Genomic DNA, 17,709 nt, shown 5'->3' with positions numbered 1-17,709 from the left:
TCTTCAGTGTGAGATGTTAATGCAGCATCGTCAGCAAAGAGGAGTTCCCTGATGAGGACTTTCCGTACTTTGGTCTTCGCTCTTAGACGGGCAAGGTTGAACAACCTGCCACCTGATCTTGCATGGAGGAAAATTCCTTCTTCTGAAGACTTGAACGCATGTGAGAGCAGCAGGGAGAAGAAAATCCCAAACAGTGACTGTAGAAGGCAAATATCATAAAGACCTGATCCCCTGTCCTTACTCAATGCCCACAGATGCGCATACTCGCCAGCACAGAATAATGATAAGGAGCTGGAATCGGCTCGAGTTCTCCCCTCCCTAGGCCAGGAACACCAAAGCCAACTGTAGTCCCCATACTACCACCCCACCTCACTCACTGAGAAAGAGCAATGTCCTACTGCCCCCAATGGGAAAGGCAGGCACCCAGCAAAACCATCCAACACAAGGCAACTTCAGCAGGTGATACCTAGTTTACGAAGGCAATTTCAAGGTGCAGGATGGTGGAAAGGGACAAGTAACTTACTATTGATAAACACAAGGTGAACCAGCAAGTTACTAGCTCTAAAGGTACCGATACTTTTAATGCTGCTTAATTAAGAAAGTGACGTGTACATATTGCTCTCCCTCGTCACTCAGAGTCAGGAGCTGTCCTCTGTGATTTAGCTGGGCTCCACATTTTTGTCCCCAAATCATAGCATTCAATGATGAGGTTTCATGTGTGGGGTTTGACAAAATGCTTTTCTAAGATTTACAGGCAAATAAATAGATGGTCCTATTTGTTTAATGTTTGTTATAAGATTCTTCAAGTGAGTGCAAACTGCTGCAACTGACTCCCAACAACTGCAACCAACACCCTGATATCCAACAGTAGCAGCAAAGATGTACAAATTACTGGTTCCGGCAATCTCAGCATCTTTACTCTATGGAGTGCAGTTGCAGAGGAAGATGGCATGCACGCAGTCCTGTAGTATAAAAGCACCTCTAAACAAGAACCACAAGAGAGACAGCAATGAATTGGTTCCGATCTAGGATGAGCAACCCAGAGATCGTGTACCCCAGTGTGAAACAATAACTGACCTGAACCCACCTGGACTGTATCCCAGTGTTATAGTGACAGACCTGTACCCATGTTATACAGTGACAGACCTGTTCCCACCAGTACTGTACCCCAGTGTTATACAATAACAGACTTGTACCCACCAGTACTGTACCCGTGTTGTACAGTGACAGACCTTTACCCACTTGTACTCTATCCCAGTGTTTTAGTTTAGTTTAGAGATACAGCACTGAAACAGGCCCTTCGGCCCACCGAGTCTGTGCCGACCATCAACCACCCATTTATACTAATCTTACACTAATCCCATGTTCCTACCACATCCCCACCTGTCCCTATATTTCCCTACCACCTACCTATACTAGGGGCAATTTATAATGGCCAATTAACCTATCAACCTGCAAGTCTTTGGCATGTGGGAGGAAATCGGAGCACCCGGAGGAAACCCACGCAGACACAGGGAGAACTTGCAAACTCCACACTGGCAGTACCCAGAATTGAACCCGGGTCGCTGGAGCTGTGAGGCTGCGGTGCTAACTACTGCGCCACTGTTGTAGTGACAGACTTGTATCCACCAGTACTGTACCCCAGTGTTATACAGTGAGACCCCTGTACCCACCTGTATGTCCCCTAAAGTTGTCATGCTGTCTGCTCGTCACAGTACAAGAATTTCACACCCATCATTGTTCTCTACTGATAAGTCAGTCCAGATAGCAATGGATTTAATCTCCAGAATATTCTTCCTGACTCTAAATCTTTGAAATCATCATCTTATATTCAATTAATACAAGTCTTTGCAGAGAGCATTACCACTTGCTGTAAGCATTTACTGCTCAGTATGTGTTTTGTTATGTTATATTTGTCTACAGCTGTGATACACAATGCTGCTGTCTGCCTGCTTGAGCCTCAATGCTGCCTCACAGGTGCTGGGAAACCCACCTTCGGAGATACCACTTTGATTAATTCATTCAGGAATCGGAATTTTCCAACTTCATTATGAAATCTCCGTCCACAGTTCTTCATACAAGCCTCTAACACCTGGATTCAACCAAAACATTGCTATTAGTGTTACTACACAGGATACAGATCACATTTTGCCATCACCCTCGGTTTCTGGCCAGCACTGAACAATACAACAATAAAAAGTGGCCAATATTTTCAGGGATGGATATGGAGAATGTAATACTTCCTGACTTTGTAAGGAACTTCTCTCAGGCCCACACCCAAGAGACTAGGTTTACAACAGTTCCTGCTGGAGAGCACCCCAGAATAAGCCATTTGGGGCCACCTTATGTTGCAGCTAGGCCCAGGAGATTGGCCCCTTGAGCAAGGGTGCTGTTTTCCCCATTCACCGCAGCTTCACAGCTCCAGCGACCTGGGTTCAGTTCTGGGTACTGCCTGTGTGGAGTTTGCAAGTTCTCCCTGTGACCGCGTGGGTTTCCGCCGGGTGCTCCAGTTTCCTCCCACAGCCAAAGACTTGCAGGTTGATAGGGAAATTGGCCATGGTAAATTGCCCCCAGTGTAGGTAGGTGGTAGGAGAATTGTGGGGATGTGGTAGGGAATATGGGATTAATGTAGGATTAGTATAAATTGGTGGTTGTTGGTCGGCACAGACTCAGTGGGCCGAAGGGCCTGTTTCAGTGCTGTATCTTTCTATGACTCTATGCCTGCTATTGAGCCTGCTGGAAGGCCAGTGAATCTGAGGCCTAAGACTTACAATCCCTTTAGCGGGGGCTCTGAACTGCAGTGCAGAGTCCACTCCTATGTATTAAACATTCATGCACAACGTGAAAACCATACAGAACACACTGTTCAGACTAGGTGTGGAATCCAATACTCACTGTAAGGGTTTGCACTGCCTCCCACTCCTGAGGAGACTGGATTTTATGAGCCAGCAGCCTGACAGCAATCTGTGGCCTGAAGAGAGAAATGAAAGGCTGAAACAATACACAAATATTATCTTTTCACCACTGGAATGTAGGCATGACTCTAACCTGGCCAAAGAACATCTATCTCGGGGGATGCTGGACCAGTGTGGAACATAGAGTGAGATTACTGCCCTGCTACCTAGGATAGACAGGGCGGTTCAGTCCCCGGGGACAGACGGGGCGGTTCAGTCCCCGGGGACAGACGGGGCGGTTCAGTCCCCGGGGACAGACGGGGCGGTTCAGTCCCCCGGGACAGACGGGGCGGTTCAGTCCCCCGGGACAGCTCAGTCCCCCAGGACAGACGGGGCGGTTCACCAGCCCCCACCCCCCCCCCCCCACCCCCCAGCAAAGATGGGAAATCAGTTTCTCCCATTGCTGGTATAATGGTGGATTTAATTTGATGCTGGGATCCCAGGACAGCACTACGTAGAAACAAATTGCTCAGTCCCAGGACACTGCTGGCCTTGACACAGATGGAAGACAGCCACACTTCCCCATCCTTCCAATAGCTAACCCAGCACATTAAAGTAGGGAGGTGCTGATCTGTTTATTGTAAGTGCCTGTGTTTGGGTAATGGACAGAAGAACTTGATACAATGTAATAAAAACAAAATACTGCAGATGCTGGAAATCTGAAATAAAAACAAGAAATGCTGGAACCACTCAGCAGGTCTGGCAGCATCTGTGGAAAGAGAAGCAGAGTTAACGTTTCGGGTCAGTGAAACGTTAACTCTGCTTCTCTTTCCACAGATGCTGCCAGACCTGCTGAGTGGTTCCAGCATTTTTTGTTTTTATAACTTGATACAGTGTGTCCGCTATCACCACCAGTTATAAAGCACAGAAAGGACCCTCCAGTAAATGCAGATATTTCTTTCAAAACATGTGGCTGCAATGGGTTATTGTGAATAACTTCCTGCAGGTTCTTGCCTGTGCTAAGAAAAGTCTGCATAACATTGGTCTCCTTTGTTCTTCTGTTCCTTCATATCACTCAAATTCTGCAGGGTTGGGATCACTTTAACCTGCAGAAAAATAAAACCTTCGGACAAAAATATTGCACTAAACAAAGAGAGTGGAACACGAAAACATTTGTGTACGCACCCCTCAAGCTCCTTATTAACCTGGTCACAGAAGCCGATGATGTATTCCCAATCCTCCTGGCGGTTTGCAGGGTTAGTGGCTTTATCTGCAGGTGAGGAAAAGGTGCATTCAATTACAGAACTCTGAGTTATCTGAGGTCTGTCATCTGACAAGGATACTGGCTCTGGAGAGAGCCTCAACCACCCAGAACTGGGCAACTGACCAGTAATAAATGCTTGCGGCCACTCGTCGGTGAGCCTGCACTGAAGCACTCTGCAAGCTGTTATTTCGGCTCTCTGGCCTGGGCAATTACCTGACTTTGTGGACCAGAAGCCAAATTCTGCAGCTGCTGCAAATCTCAAACAGAAAGCAAAATCACAGGAAAGCCTCAGCAGGATAGACAGTATCAGACAAGAAGACACATTGCTATTTCAAGTTTTGAATCATTTCTTGGAGCTGGGAAGTATCATCAGTGAACAATGGCTAAAATGGAACACTAAAAGGGGATCTGAGCAAACCCACAATAATCACACAAAAAGCATAAGAGATAGATGACTGAAGTGGAGAACAGGCAAGACGGGATAAGCGCATGATGCAAAAGGAGTCAAAATGAGAGAAACAATCAATGACCAAGCAAGTGGATGAGGGTAAACCAGTGGATGTGGTGTACATGGATTTTAGTAAGGCATTTGATAAGGTCCCCCATGGTAGACTTATGGAGAAAGTCAGGAGGCATGGGATAGTGGGGAATGTGGCCAGTTGGATTAAGAATTGGCTAACTGATAGAAGGCAGAGAGTGGTCTTAGATGATAAATACTCAGCCTGGAGCCCAGTTACCAGTGGCGTGCCACAGGGATCAGTTCTGGGTCCTCTCCTGTTTGTGATTTTTATTAACGACTTGGATGAGGAAGTCGAAGGGTGGGTCAGTAAATTTGCAGATGATACAAAGGTTGGTGGAGTTGTGGATACTGAGGAGGGCTATTGTCGTCTGCAAAGGGACTTGGATAGGTTGCAGTGCTGGGCTGAAAAGTGGCAGATGGAGTTTAACCCTGAAAAGTGTGAGGTCGTCCATTTTGGAAGGACAAACACGAATGCAAAATACTGGGTTAACGGTAGGGTTCTTGGGCATGTGGAGGAGCAGAGAGACCTTGGGGTCTATGTGCATAGATCGTTGAAAGTTGCAACTCAAGTGGATAGGGCTGTGAAGAAGGCATATGGGGTGTTAGCGTTCATTAGCAGAGGGATTGAATTTAAGAGCCGTGAGGTGATGATGCAGCTGTACAGGACCTTGGTAAGGCCTCATTTGGAGTACTGTGTGCAGTTCTGGTCGCCTCATTTTAGGAAGGATGTGGAAGCCTTGGAGAGGGTGCAGAGGAGATTTACCAGGATGTTGCCTGGAATGGAGAATAAGTCTTACGAGGAAAGGCTGAACATTCTAGGCCTCTTCTCATTAGAACGGAGAAGGATGAGGGGTGACATGATAGAGGTTTATAAGATGATCAGGGGAATAGATAGGGTAGACAGTCAGAAACTTTTTCCCCGGGTGGAGCAAAGCGTTACAAGGGGTCATAAATTTAAGGTGAAGGGTGGGAGATATAAGGGGGATGTCAGGGGAAGGTTCTTTACCCAGAGAGTGGTCGGGGCATGGAATGCCTTGCCTGGGGAAGTTGTTGAGTCAGAAACTTTAGGGACTTTCAAACGGCTTTTAGATAGGTATATGGATAAAGGAAAATATGGGGTATAGATTAAATTGTCCTTGACAGAGGACAAAGGATCGGCACAACATCGTGGGCCGAAGGGCCTGTTCTGTGCTGTATTTTTCTATGTTCTATATGTTCTATGAAGTCCCGGAGAGTGTGTGAATAATTAAGGACCTTCCCATTCTGAGGAAGAGTTCAATATCTGACACACTGTCAAGCATTTCTTCCATGGACGCTGCCTGACCTGTTGAATGTCTCCAATAACTCCCGCTTTGATATCACAAGTCATGTGATTAGTACTGGTTTGCACTTGATTCAACAGGCTGCAGTCCTATATGATAGACACCATGTAATTCATACACCTAATTAACAGAACTGCAGTGGTTCGTGTCCTGGATGAGGAACTCAAAGAACCCGTGTTATACAGTGACAGAACTGTCCCCACCAGTACTGTATCCCAGTGTTAAACAGTGACAGACCCGTCCCCACCAACATTGTACACCAGTGTTATTCAGTGACAGACCTGTACCCACCAGTACTGTATCCCAGTGTCATTCAGTGACAGACTAGTTCCCACCAATACTGAACCCAGTGTTACACAGTGACAGATCTGTACCCACCAGTACTGTACCCTAGCGTTATACAGTGACTGACGTGTCCCTACCGGTACTGTATCCCAGTCTAATAGTGACAGTCATAGAGTCATAGACCCGTACAGCATAGAAACAGGTCCTTCGGCCCACCGCGTCCATGCTGATCATAATGCCTATCTATACTAATCCCACCTGCCTGCATTGATTCCATATCCCTCTATGCCTTTCTCATTCAAGTACCTGTTCTTAAATGTTGCTACTGTTCCTGCCTCCGCCACCTCCTCTGGCAGCTCATTCCAGATACCCATTATTCTTTGTGTGAAATATTCACCCCTTTGATCCCCTTTAAACTTCCTCCCTCTCACCTTAAATCTATGCCCTCTAGTTTTACTCACCCCTACCATGGGAAACAGACTCTGGCTATCTACCCGATCTATGCCTCTCATAATTTTATATACCCCTATCATGTCCTCTCTCAACCTCCTCCGCTCCAGGGAAAACAGACCCAGCCTATCCAATCTCTCTTTATAACTCAAGCCCTCCAAACCAGGCAACATCCTTGTGAATCTTTTCTGCACCCTCTCGAGCATAATCACATCTTTCCTGTAGTGTGGCGACCAGAACTGTACACAGTACTCCAAGTGCGGCCTAACCAACGTTATGTACAACTGTAACATGACGTCCCAACTCTTGTACTCAATGCCTCAGCCGATGAAGGCAAGCATGCCATACCCCTTCTTCACCACCCTGTCTACCTGTGTTGCCACTTTCAGGGAACAATGTACTTGCACCCCAAGGTCTCTCTGCTGAACAACACTCCCCAGGGCCCTGCCATTCACTGTATATCTCCTGCTCTGGTTTAACTTCCCAAAATGTATCACTTTGCACCTGTCTGCATTAAATTCTATTTGCCAATCCCTTGCCCACTTTCCCAGTTGATCTATATCCTGTTGTAACCTTAGACGACCTTCTTCAATATCCATTATACCACCAATTTTGGTGTCATCTGCAAACATACTAATCATGCCCCCTACATTCTCATCCAAGTCATTAATATATATGACAAACAACAGAGGGCCCAGCCCTGCAGCACACCACTGGTTACTGCCCTCCACTACCACCCTCTGCCTCCTATCACAAAGCCAATTTTGTATCCAACTGGTTAGCTCACCCTGGATCCTGTGTGTTCGAACCTTCCGGACCAGCCTACCATTGGGGACCTTGTCAAAGGCCTTGCTAAAGTCCAAGTAGACAACATCCACCGCCCTGCCCTCGTCAATCCTCTTGGTCACCTCCTCGAAAAACTCAATCAAATTCGTGAGACATGATTTCCCACGCACAAAATCATGCTGACTATCCCTGATCAGACCATGCCTTTCCAGATGCATATAAATCCTGTCTCTCAGAATCCCTTCCAATAACTTTCCCACCACTGATGTAAGGCTCACTGGCCTGTAGTTCCATGGCTTATCCCTGCTGCCCTTCTTAAATAAAAGCACAACATTAGCTATCCTCCAGTCTTCCGGTACCTCACCCGTGGCTAATGATGATACAAAAATCTCTGCAAAGGCCTCAGCAATCTCCTCCCTTGCTTCCCATAGCATCCTAGGATACACCTGGTCAGGCCCTGGGGATTTATCCACCTTAATGCGCTTCAAAACCTCCAACACCTCCTCCTTTGTAATGTTGATATGCTCCAGGATATTGGTGTTCCCTCCCTTGAACTCACTAGCTTCCATGACCTTCTCATGGTAAATACAGACGAGAAGTATTCACTTAAGACCTCGCCCATTTCCCGTGGCTCCACACATAGATTACCACACTGATCCTTAAGGGGACCTACTCTCTCCCTACCTACCCTTTTACTGTTAACATACTTATAATCTTTTAGGATTCTCCTTTATCTTATCTGCCAGGGAGCTCTCATAGCCCCTTTTTGCCCTCCTAATTTCCTTCTTAAGTGTACTCCTACATCCCTTATACTCCTCGAGGGACTCGCTTGATCCCAGCTGCCTAAACCTGACATATGCCTCCTTCTTTGTCCTGACCAGAACCTCAATATCGCTCGTCAACTAAGGTTCCCTAAACTTGCCAGCCTTGCCCTTCAATCTAACAGGAACATGCCGGCCCTGAACTCTTCCTCTCTCACTTTTAAAAGCCTCCCACTTGCCAGACGTCCCTTTACCTGTAAACAGCCTCTCCCAATCAACTTTTGAGAGTTCCTGTCTGATGCCATCGAAATTAGCCTTCCCCCAATTTAGGACTTCAACCTGATGACCAGTCCTATCCTTTTCCATAACTATCTTGAAGCTAATAGAGTTATGGTCACTGGTCCCAAAGTGCTCCCCCACTGACACATGAACCACCTGCCCAGCCTCATTTCCTAAGAGGAGGTCGAATGTAGCCCCTTCTCTAGTAGGGCCATCCACATACTGCTTCAGAAAACTATCCTGGACACACTTAACAAATTCTTACCCATATGATCCCTTGGCACTAAGGCAGTCCCAGTCAATATTATAGAGTCATAGAGTCGTACAGCATAGAACAAAGAACAAAGAACAGTACAGCACAGGAAAAGGCCATTTGGCCCTCCAAGCCTGCGCCGATCTTGATGCCTGCCTAAACTAACACCTTCTGCACTTCCGGGGCCCATATCCCTCTATTCCCTTCCTATTCATGTATTTGTCAAAATGTCTCTTAAACGTCACTATCGTATCTGCTTCCACCACCTCCCCTGGCAGCAAATTCCAGGCACTCATCACCCTCTGTGTAAAGAACTTGCCTCGCACATCCCCTCTAAACTTTGCCCCTCGCACCTTAAACCTATGTCCCCTAGTAATTGACTCTTCCACCCTGGGAAAAAGCTTCTGACTATCCACTCTGTCCATGCCGCTCATAACTTTGTAAACCTCTATCATGTCGCCCCTCCACCTCCATCGTTCCAGTGAAAACAATCCGAGTTTATCCAACCTCTCCTCATAGCTAATGCCCTCCAGACCAGGCAACATCCTGGTCAACCTCTTCTGTACCCTCTCCAAAGCCTCCACGTCCTTCTGGTAGTGTGGCGACCAGAATTAACACAATATTCTAAGTGTGGCCTAACTAAGGTTCTGTACAGCTGCAACATGACTTGCCAATTTTTATACTCTGTGCCCCGACCGATGAAGGCAAGCATGCCGTATGCCTTCTTGACTACCTTATCCACCTGCGTTGCCACTTTCAGTGACCTGTGGACCTGTACGCCCAGATCTCTCTGCCTGTCAATACTCCTAAGGGCTCTGCCATTTACTGTATACCTCCCACCTGCATTAGACCTTCCAAAATGCATTACCTCACATTTGTCCGGATTAAACTCCATCTGCCATTTCTCCGCCAAAGTCTCCAACCGATCTATATCCTGCTGTATCCTCTGACAATCCTCAATATTATCCGCAACTCCACCAACCTTTGTGTCAGAAACAGGCCCTTTGGCCCACTGCGTCCATGCTGACCATAATGCCTATCTATTCTAATCTCACCTGCCTGCATTAATTCCATATCCATCTATGCCTTGCTCATTCAAGTATCTGTCAAGATGCCTCTAAAATGCTGCCTCCACCACCTCCTCTGGCAGCTCATTCCAGATACCCACTATTCTTTGTGTGAAGAATTTACCCCTTTGATCGCCTTTAAACTTCCTCCCTCTCACCTTAAATCTATGCCCTCTAGTTTAAGTCACCCCTACCATGGGAAACAGACTCTGGCTATCTATCCTATCTATGCCTCTCATCAGTTTATATACCTCTATCATGTCCCCTCTCAACCTCCTTCGCTCCAGGGAAAACAGACCCAGCCTATCCAATCTTTCTTTATAACTCAAGCCCTCCAAACCAGGCAACATCCTTGTGAATCTTTTCTGCACACTCTGTAGCTTAATCACATCATTCCTGTAGTGCAGCGACTAGAACTGTACACAGTACTCCAAGTGCGGCCTAACCAACGTTATGCACAACTGTAACATGTCGTCCCAACTCTTGTACTCAATGCCTCTGCCGATGAAGGCAAGCATGCCATACTCCTTCTTCACCACCCTGTCTACCTGTGTTGCCACTTTCAGGGAACAATGTACTTGCACCCCAAGGTCTCTCTGCTCAACAACACTCCCCAGGGCCCTGCCATTCACTGTATGCGTCCTGCCCTGGTTTAACTTCCCAAAATGCATCACTTTGTACTTGTCTGCGTTATTAGGGAAGTTAAAATCACCTACTACTACAACCCTATAATTCCTACACCTATCTGTGACTTCCTACATATATGCTCCTCCAATTCCCTCTGACTATTGGGGGGCCTATAGTATAATCCCATCAAAGCGATCACCCCTTTCTTATTTCTAAGTTCTACCCATATGGCCTCGCTGGACGTTCCCCCGGGACATCCTCTCTAAGCACTGCTGTGATGTCCTCCCTAATCAATAGTGCAAACCCCCTCCTGTCTTACCTCCACCTCTGTCACGCCGGAAGCATCGGTACCCCGGAACATTGAGCTGCCAGTCCTGCCCATCCCTCAACCACGTCTCCGTAATAGCTATAATATCACAATCCCATGTGACCTGTACCCAAAAGTACTGTACCCCAGTGCTATACATTGACAGACCTGTACCCACCAGTATTGTACCCCAGAGTCAGTGACAGACCTTTACCCACCAGTATTGTACCCCAGAGTCAGTGACAGACCTGTATCCACCAGTACTGTACATCCCAATGTTATAAAGAGACAGATCTGTACCCACCAGTACTGTACCCTAGTGTTATACAGTGAGAGACGTGTCCCCACCAATACGGTACCTCAGTGTTAGTGACAGATCTGCAGCCACCAGCACAGCATCCCAGTGTTATTCAGTGACAGACCTGTCCCCAACAGTAGTGTACACATGTTATACAGTGACAGACCTGTTCCCACCAGTACTGTAATCCAGTGTTCTGCAGTGACAGACTTGTCCCACCAAAACTGTACCCCAGTGATATACAGAGACAGACCTGTCCTCACCAGTACTGTACACAGTGTAAAAGAGACACAGACCAGCCCCCACAAGTACTGTATCCCAGTGTTAGACAGGGACACACTTGTCCTCTCTAGTACTGTACTGGCTTATACAGTGACAGACCTGTCCCGACCAGTACTGTACCCCAGTGTTATTCAGTGACAGACCTGTACCCACCAGTACTGAACCCAGTGTTATCCAGTGACCGACCTGTACCCACCTGTATGGTTCCCCAGTGTTATTCAGAGACAGACCTGTATCCACCTGGACTGTGCCCTAGTGACATACAGTGACAGATCAGTCCCCACCAGTACTGTACTCGTGTTATACAGGGACAGACCTGGCCCCACCAGTACTGCACCCCAGAGTTAGGCAGTGACAGACCTGGCCCCACCACTACTGTACCCCAGTCTTATACAGTGACAAGCTTGTCCCCATCACTACTGTACCCCAGTGCAATACAGAGGCAAACCTGTATCATCAGTACTGTACAGCAGTATTACACAGTAACAGGCCAGTATCCACCAGTACTGAACCAGTGTTATTCAGTGACAGACCTGTACCCACCAGTACTGTACCCCAGTATTATACAGAGACAGACCAGCCCCCACCAGTACTGTACCGCAGTGTTATACAGAGACAGACATATCTCCACCAGTACTGTATCCCAGTGTTACAAAGAGACAGACCTATCCCCATCAGTTCTGTATTCCTATGTTAGACAGTGACAGACCTGTCCCCACCAGCACTGTATCCCAGTAGCTCATAGTGACAGACCTTTATCCACCAGTACTGTCCCCCAGTATTAGACGCCAACAGACCAGTACCGGATCCCAGTGTTATATAGTGACACAGATGCACCCACCAGTACAGTACGCAATATACAGTAACAGAGCTGTACACACAAGTACGGTACTCCAGTGTTATTCAGTGACAGACCTGCACCCACAAGGAATGCACCCAAGTGTTAGACAGTGACAGATCTTTCCCCACCAGCACTGAACCCAGTGATATACAGGGAGAGACCTGTTCCCACAAGTACTAAAGCCCAGTCTTATACAGTGACAGACCTGGACCCAGCAGTACTGTGTCCCAATGTTATACAGCGACAGACGAGTGTGCACCAACACTGCCACCCGGTGTTTGACTGTGACAGACCTGTACCCATCAGTACTGTACCCCAGTGTTTCCAATGACAGACTTTTACCCACCAGTACTGTTCGCATTATACAGTGACAGACCTGTACCCACCAGTATTGTACCCCAGTGTCAGTGACAGACCTGTACCCACCAGTATTGTACCCCAGTGTCATTCAGTGACAGACCTGTACCCACCAGTATTGTACCCCAGTGTCAGTGACAGACCTGTACCCACCAGTACTGTACATCCCAATGTTATAAAGAGACAGATCTGTACCCACCAGTACTGTACCCTAGTATTATACAGTGAGAGACGTGTCCCCACCAATACGGTACCTCAGTGTTAGTGACAGATCTGCAGCCACCAGCACAGCATCCCAGTGTTATTCAGTGACAGACCTGTCCCCAACAGTAGTGTCCACGTTCTACAGTGACAGACTTGTCCCCACCAGTACTGTACCAGACCAGTACCCACCAGGACTGTACCCCAGTATTAAGCATTGACAGACTTTTACCCACCAGTACTGTACACATGTTTTACAGTGACAGACCTGTACCCACCAATACAGTACCCTAGTGTTATTCAGTGACAGACCTGTACCAACCAGTACTGAACCCGCCTTATACATTAACAGACCGGTTCCATCAGTACTGTACCCCAGTGTTATACAGAGACAGACCTGTCCCCACCAGTACTGAATCCCAGTGTTAGACAGTGACAGACCCGTCTCCAGCAGTACTGTATCCCCATGTATATAGTGGCAGACCTGTACCAACCAGTACTGAACCCATCTTATATAGTGACAGACCTGCACCCACCAGTACAGTACCCCAGTGTTATTCAGTGACTGACCTGTGCACACCAGTACTGAACCCAGTGCTATACAGTGACGGACCTGTCCCACCAGTACTGTACCCAGTTTTACTCAGTGACAGACGTGTCTCCACCACTACTGCACCCCAGTGCTAGGCAGTGACAGATCTGTCCCCACCAGCACTGAACCCAGAGATAGACAGGGACAGACCTGTTCCCACCAATACTGAACCCCAGTCTTATACAGTGACAGACCTGGACCCACCAATATTGTACCCCAGTGTTTTACAGTGACAGACGTGTATGCACCAACACTGCCACCCAGTGTTAGACAGTGACAGACCTGTACCCATTAGTACGGAACCCAGTGTTAGACAGTGACAGACCTGTACCCATCAGTATGGAACCCAGAGTTATACAGTGATAGACCTGAACCTACCAGAACTGTACCCCCGTGTTATACAGTGACAGACCTGTCCTCACCAGTACTGTACCCAGGTATCATACAGTAACACAACTGTAGCCACCAGTAATGTACCCATGTTATACAGTGACAGACCAGAACCAACCAGTACTGTATCCCAGTGTTATTCACTGACAGACCTGTACCCATTAGTACGGAACCCAGTGTTAGGCAGTAACAGACCTGTACCGACCAGTACTGTGCCACTGTGTTATACAGTGACAGATCGGACCCCACCAGTACTATACCCCAGTGTTATACAGTGACAGACCTGTACCCAGTATGACTGTACCCCAGTGCGATACAATGACAGATCTGTACCCACCAGTACAGTACCCCAGTATTACATGGTAACAGACCTGAACACACCAGTACTGTACCCCAGTGTTATTCAGTGACAGACGTGTCTCCACCACTACTGCACCCCAGTGCTAGGCAGTGACAGATCTGTCCCCACCAGCACTGAACCCAGAGATAGACAGGGACAGACCTGTTCCCACCAATACTGAACCCCAGTCTTATACAGTGACAGACCTGGACCCACCAGTATTGTACCCCAGTGTTTTACAGTGACAGACGTGTATGCACCAACACTGCCACCCAGTGTTAGACAGTGACAGACCTGTACCCATCAGTATGGAACCCAGAGTTATACAGTGATAGACCTGAACCTACCAGAACTGTACCCCCGTGTTATACAGTGACAGACCTGTCCTCACCAGTACTGTACCCAGGTATCATACAGTAACACAACTGTAGCCACCAGTAATGTACCCATGTTATACAGTGACAGACCAGAACCAACCAGTACTGTATCCCAGTGTTATTCACTGACAGACCTGTACCCATTAGTACGGAACCCAGTGTTAGGCAGTAACAGACCTGTACCGACCAGTACTGTGCCACAGTGTTATACAGTGACAGATCGGACCCCACCAGTACTATACCCCAGTGTTATACAGTGACAGACCTGTACCCAGTATGACTGTACCCCAGTGCTATACAATGACAGATCTGTACCCACCAGTACAGTACCCCAGTATTACATGGTAACAGACCTGAACACACCAGTACTGTACCCCAGTGTTATTCAGTGACAGACCTGTACCCACAAGTACTGTATCTCTGTGTTATACAGTGACAGACCTGTACCCACAAGGAATGCACCCCAGTGTTAGACAGTGAAAAATCTGTCGCCACCAGCACTGAACCCAATGATATACAGGGACAGACCTGTTCCCACCAGTACTGACGCCCAGTCTTATACAGTGACAGACCTGTACCCACCAGTACGGAACCCCAGTTTTGTAAAGTACAGACCTGTACTCATCAGGACTGTACCCGTGTTATGCAGTGACAGAGCTGTATGCACAAGTACTGTACCCAATGATATACACTGACAGACATGGGAGGGTGGTAGAGGCAGGTTGCCTCACATCCTTTAAAAAGTACCTGGATGAGCACTTGGTACGTCATAACATTCAAGGCTATGGGTCAAGTGCGGGCAAATGTGATTAGGTAGACAGGTCAGGTGTTTTAATGCATCGGTGCAGACTCGATGGGCCGAAGGGCCTCTTCTGCACTGTATTATTCTGTGATTCTGTGACTGACCTGTCCCACTAGTACTGTACCCTTTTATTATACAGTGACAGACATGTCCCCACCAGAACTGTACCCCAGTGTTATTCAGTGACCGACCTGTACCCACCAGTACTGTATACCAATGTTATTCAGTGACAGACCTGTCCCCACCAGTACTGTATCCCAGTGTTAGACAGGGACAGATCTGTCCCCAGCAGTACTGTATTCCAATATATATATATAAATATATATAGTCACAGACCAGTAACCACCAGTACAGCACCCCAGTGTTATTCAGTGACAGACCTGTGCCAACCAGTACTGAACCTGTCTTATACAGTGACAGATCTGTCCCATCAGTACTGTACCCAGTGTTATTCAGTGACAGACGTGTCCCCACCAGTACTGTATCCCACTGTTATTCAGTGACTGACCTGTACCCACCACTACTGTGTCCCAGCATTATAGAGTGACAGATCTGTCCCACCAGTACTGTACCCCGGTGTTAGAAAGTCAGAGACCTGTACCAACCACTACTGTATCTCGCTGTTAGACAGAGACAGACCTGTCCCCACCAGTACCGTACCCCAGCGTTATACAGAGACAGACCTGTCCCCACCAGAACTGTACCCCAGTATTATACAGAGACAGACCTGTCCCCACCAGAACTGTACCCCAGTATTATACAGAGACAGACCTGCACCAACAGAACTGTAGCTCAATGTTATACAGTGACAGAATTGTCCCCACCAGTACTGTACCCCAGTGTTATACAGTGACAGACCTGCACCCACCAGTACCGTACCCCAGCGTTATAGTGACAGACCTGTCCCCACCAGAACTGTACCCCAGTATTATACAGAGACAGACCTGCACCAACAGAACTGTAGCTCAATGTTATACAGTGACAGAATTGTCCCCACCAGTACTGTACCCCAGTGTTATACAGTGACAGACCTGCACCCACCAGTACTGTACCCCAGTGTTATACAGTGACAGACCTGTACCCTCCAGTACTGTACCCCAGTGCTATATAATGACAGGCCTGTACGCTCCTGTACTGTACCCCAGTGTTATACAGTGACAGACCTGCACCCACCAGTACTGTACCCCAGTGCTATATAGTGACAGGCCTGTACGCTCCAGTACTGTACCCCAGCGTTATATAGTGACAGGCCTATACCGTCCGTTACTGTACCCCAGTGTTATACAGTGACAGACCTGTACCCTCCAGTACTGTACCCCAGTGTTATACAGTGACAGACCTGTACCCACCAGTACTGTACCCCAGTGCTATATAGTGACAGACCTGTACCCTCCAGTACTGTACCCCAGTGTTATACAGTGACAGACCTGTACCCACCAGTACTGTACCCCAGCGTTATATAGTGACAGGCCTATACCGTCCGTTACTGTACCCCAGTATTATACAGTGACAGACCTCTACCCGCCAAGATTGTCCCCGCTATATCACAGTACATTCGCCCCAGTCCAACACTCACTGAGCCAGGATTCAAGCGTCTCTCCCTCTCCTTCCGCCATATTGTCCCTGACACTCGCCAAACATCGCGAGATCTGACAGAGGCCGGAAGCTCGCGAGATGTTATAGGCGCGGGAAGGGAAGGGTCTGGGCAGCAGGCAGAGGTCAGAGGTTTCGGGGGTCACGGCCGGGGAATGGGTTAGGTATAGTCTGTTGGCTAAGGGTCAGGGGGAGGAATGTAGGCGAGAGTATGGAGCGAAATAAAAAGTGCTGGAAATACTCAGCAGGTCTGGCAGCATCTGTGGAGAGAGAAACAGGGTTAACATTCAGGTCAATGACCTTTCATCAGAACTGGCAAAGGTTAGAAAAGAATTAGGTTTCAAGGAAATGAAGGGGACTGGGGGAAGAGAAGAAAGGGCAGATGTGTGATAGGGCAGAAGAGATTAAATAACAAAGCTGTCTTGGGTCGAAGGCAAAGAGCGGGTTAACGCTTGTGGTGAAAGACACAGCATTAGTCCAGAGAGAGTGTTAATAGCAGAATAATGAACAGCTCTGTCCACATGAAAAACAGGCACATGGTTAAAAAATACAATATAAAAAAGAAGGCTTTGAAGTTATTGAACTCGATGTTCAGTCCCCGAGCCTGTAGTGGCCTAATCGAAAGATCAGGTGCTGCTCCTCGAGCTTGTGTTAATGTTCACTGGAACAGTGGAGCAAGCTAAGGACAGAAATGTGGGTATGGGAGCGGAGGTGGCGTTGTTGGGGGTGTTAAAATGGCCAGCAACCGGAAGCTTGGTGTTATGCTTTTGGACTGAGCAGAGGTATTCAGCAAAGCGGTCACCCAGTCTGCGTTTGATCTC

The 17,709-nt window shown here is 47.7% G+C and overlaps 1 protein-coding gene across 1 annotated transcript in view; it reads right to left on the bottom strand.

The window, feature by feature from the left end:
* LOC137384174 (ADP-ribosylation factor-binding protein GGA3-like) overlaps positions 1 to 16,929 on the bottom strand; it is a 132,721-nt gene extending 115,792 nt beyond the window's left edge. Inside the window, exons 1-4 of the mRNA XM_068057801.1 lie at positions 16,872 to 16,929; positions 4,080 to 4,164; positions 2,896 to 2,971; positions 1,994 to 2,092 (exon numbers count right to left, since the gene is read on the bottom strand). Coding sequence (XP_067913902.1) covers positions 1,994 to 2,092; positions 2,896 to 2,971; positions 4,080 to 4,164; positions 16,872 to 16,911 — 300 coding nt within the window. The 5' untranslated portion in view covers positions 16,912 to 16,929. The remainder of the gene's footprint in view (positions 1 to 1,993; positions 2,093 to 2,895; positions 2,972 to 4,079; positions 4,165 to 16,871) is intronic.
* Between the last annotated feature and the right edge of the window lie 780 nt (positions 16,930 to 17,709).

Source organism: Heterodontus francisci, chromosome 26 (assembly GCF_036365525.1).
Source record: "Heterodontus francisci isolate sHetFra1 chromosome 26, sHetFra1.hap1, whole genome shotgun sequence".
In the NCBI taxonomy this organism is placed as follows: Eukaryota; Metazoa; Chordata; class Chondrichthyes; order Heterodontiformes; family Heterodontidae; genus Heterodontus; species Heterodontus francisci.
The sequence above is the reverse complement of the archived record's forward strand: the minus strand, read 5'-3'. Positions and strand labels throughout refer to the sequence as shown.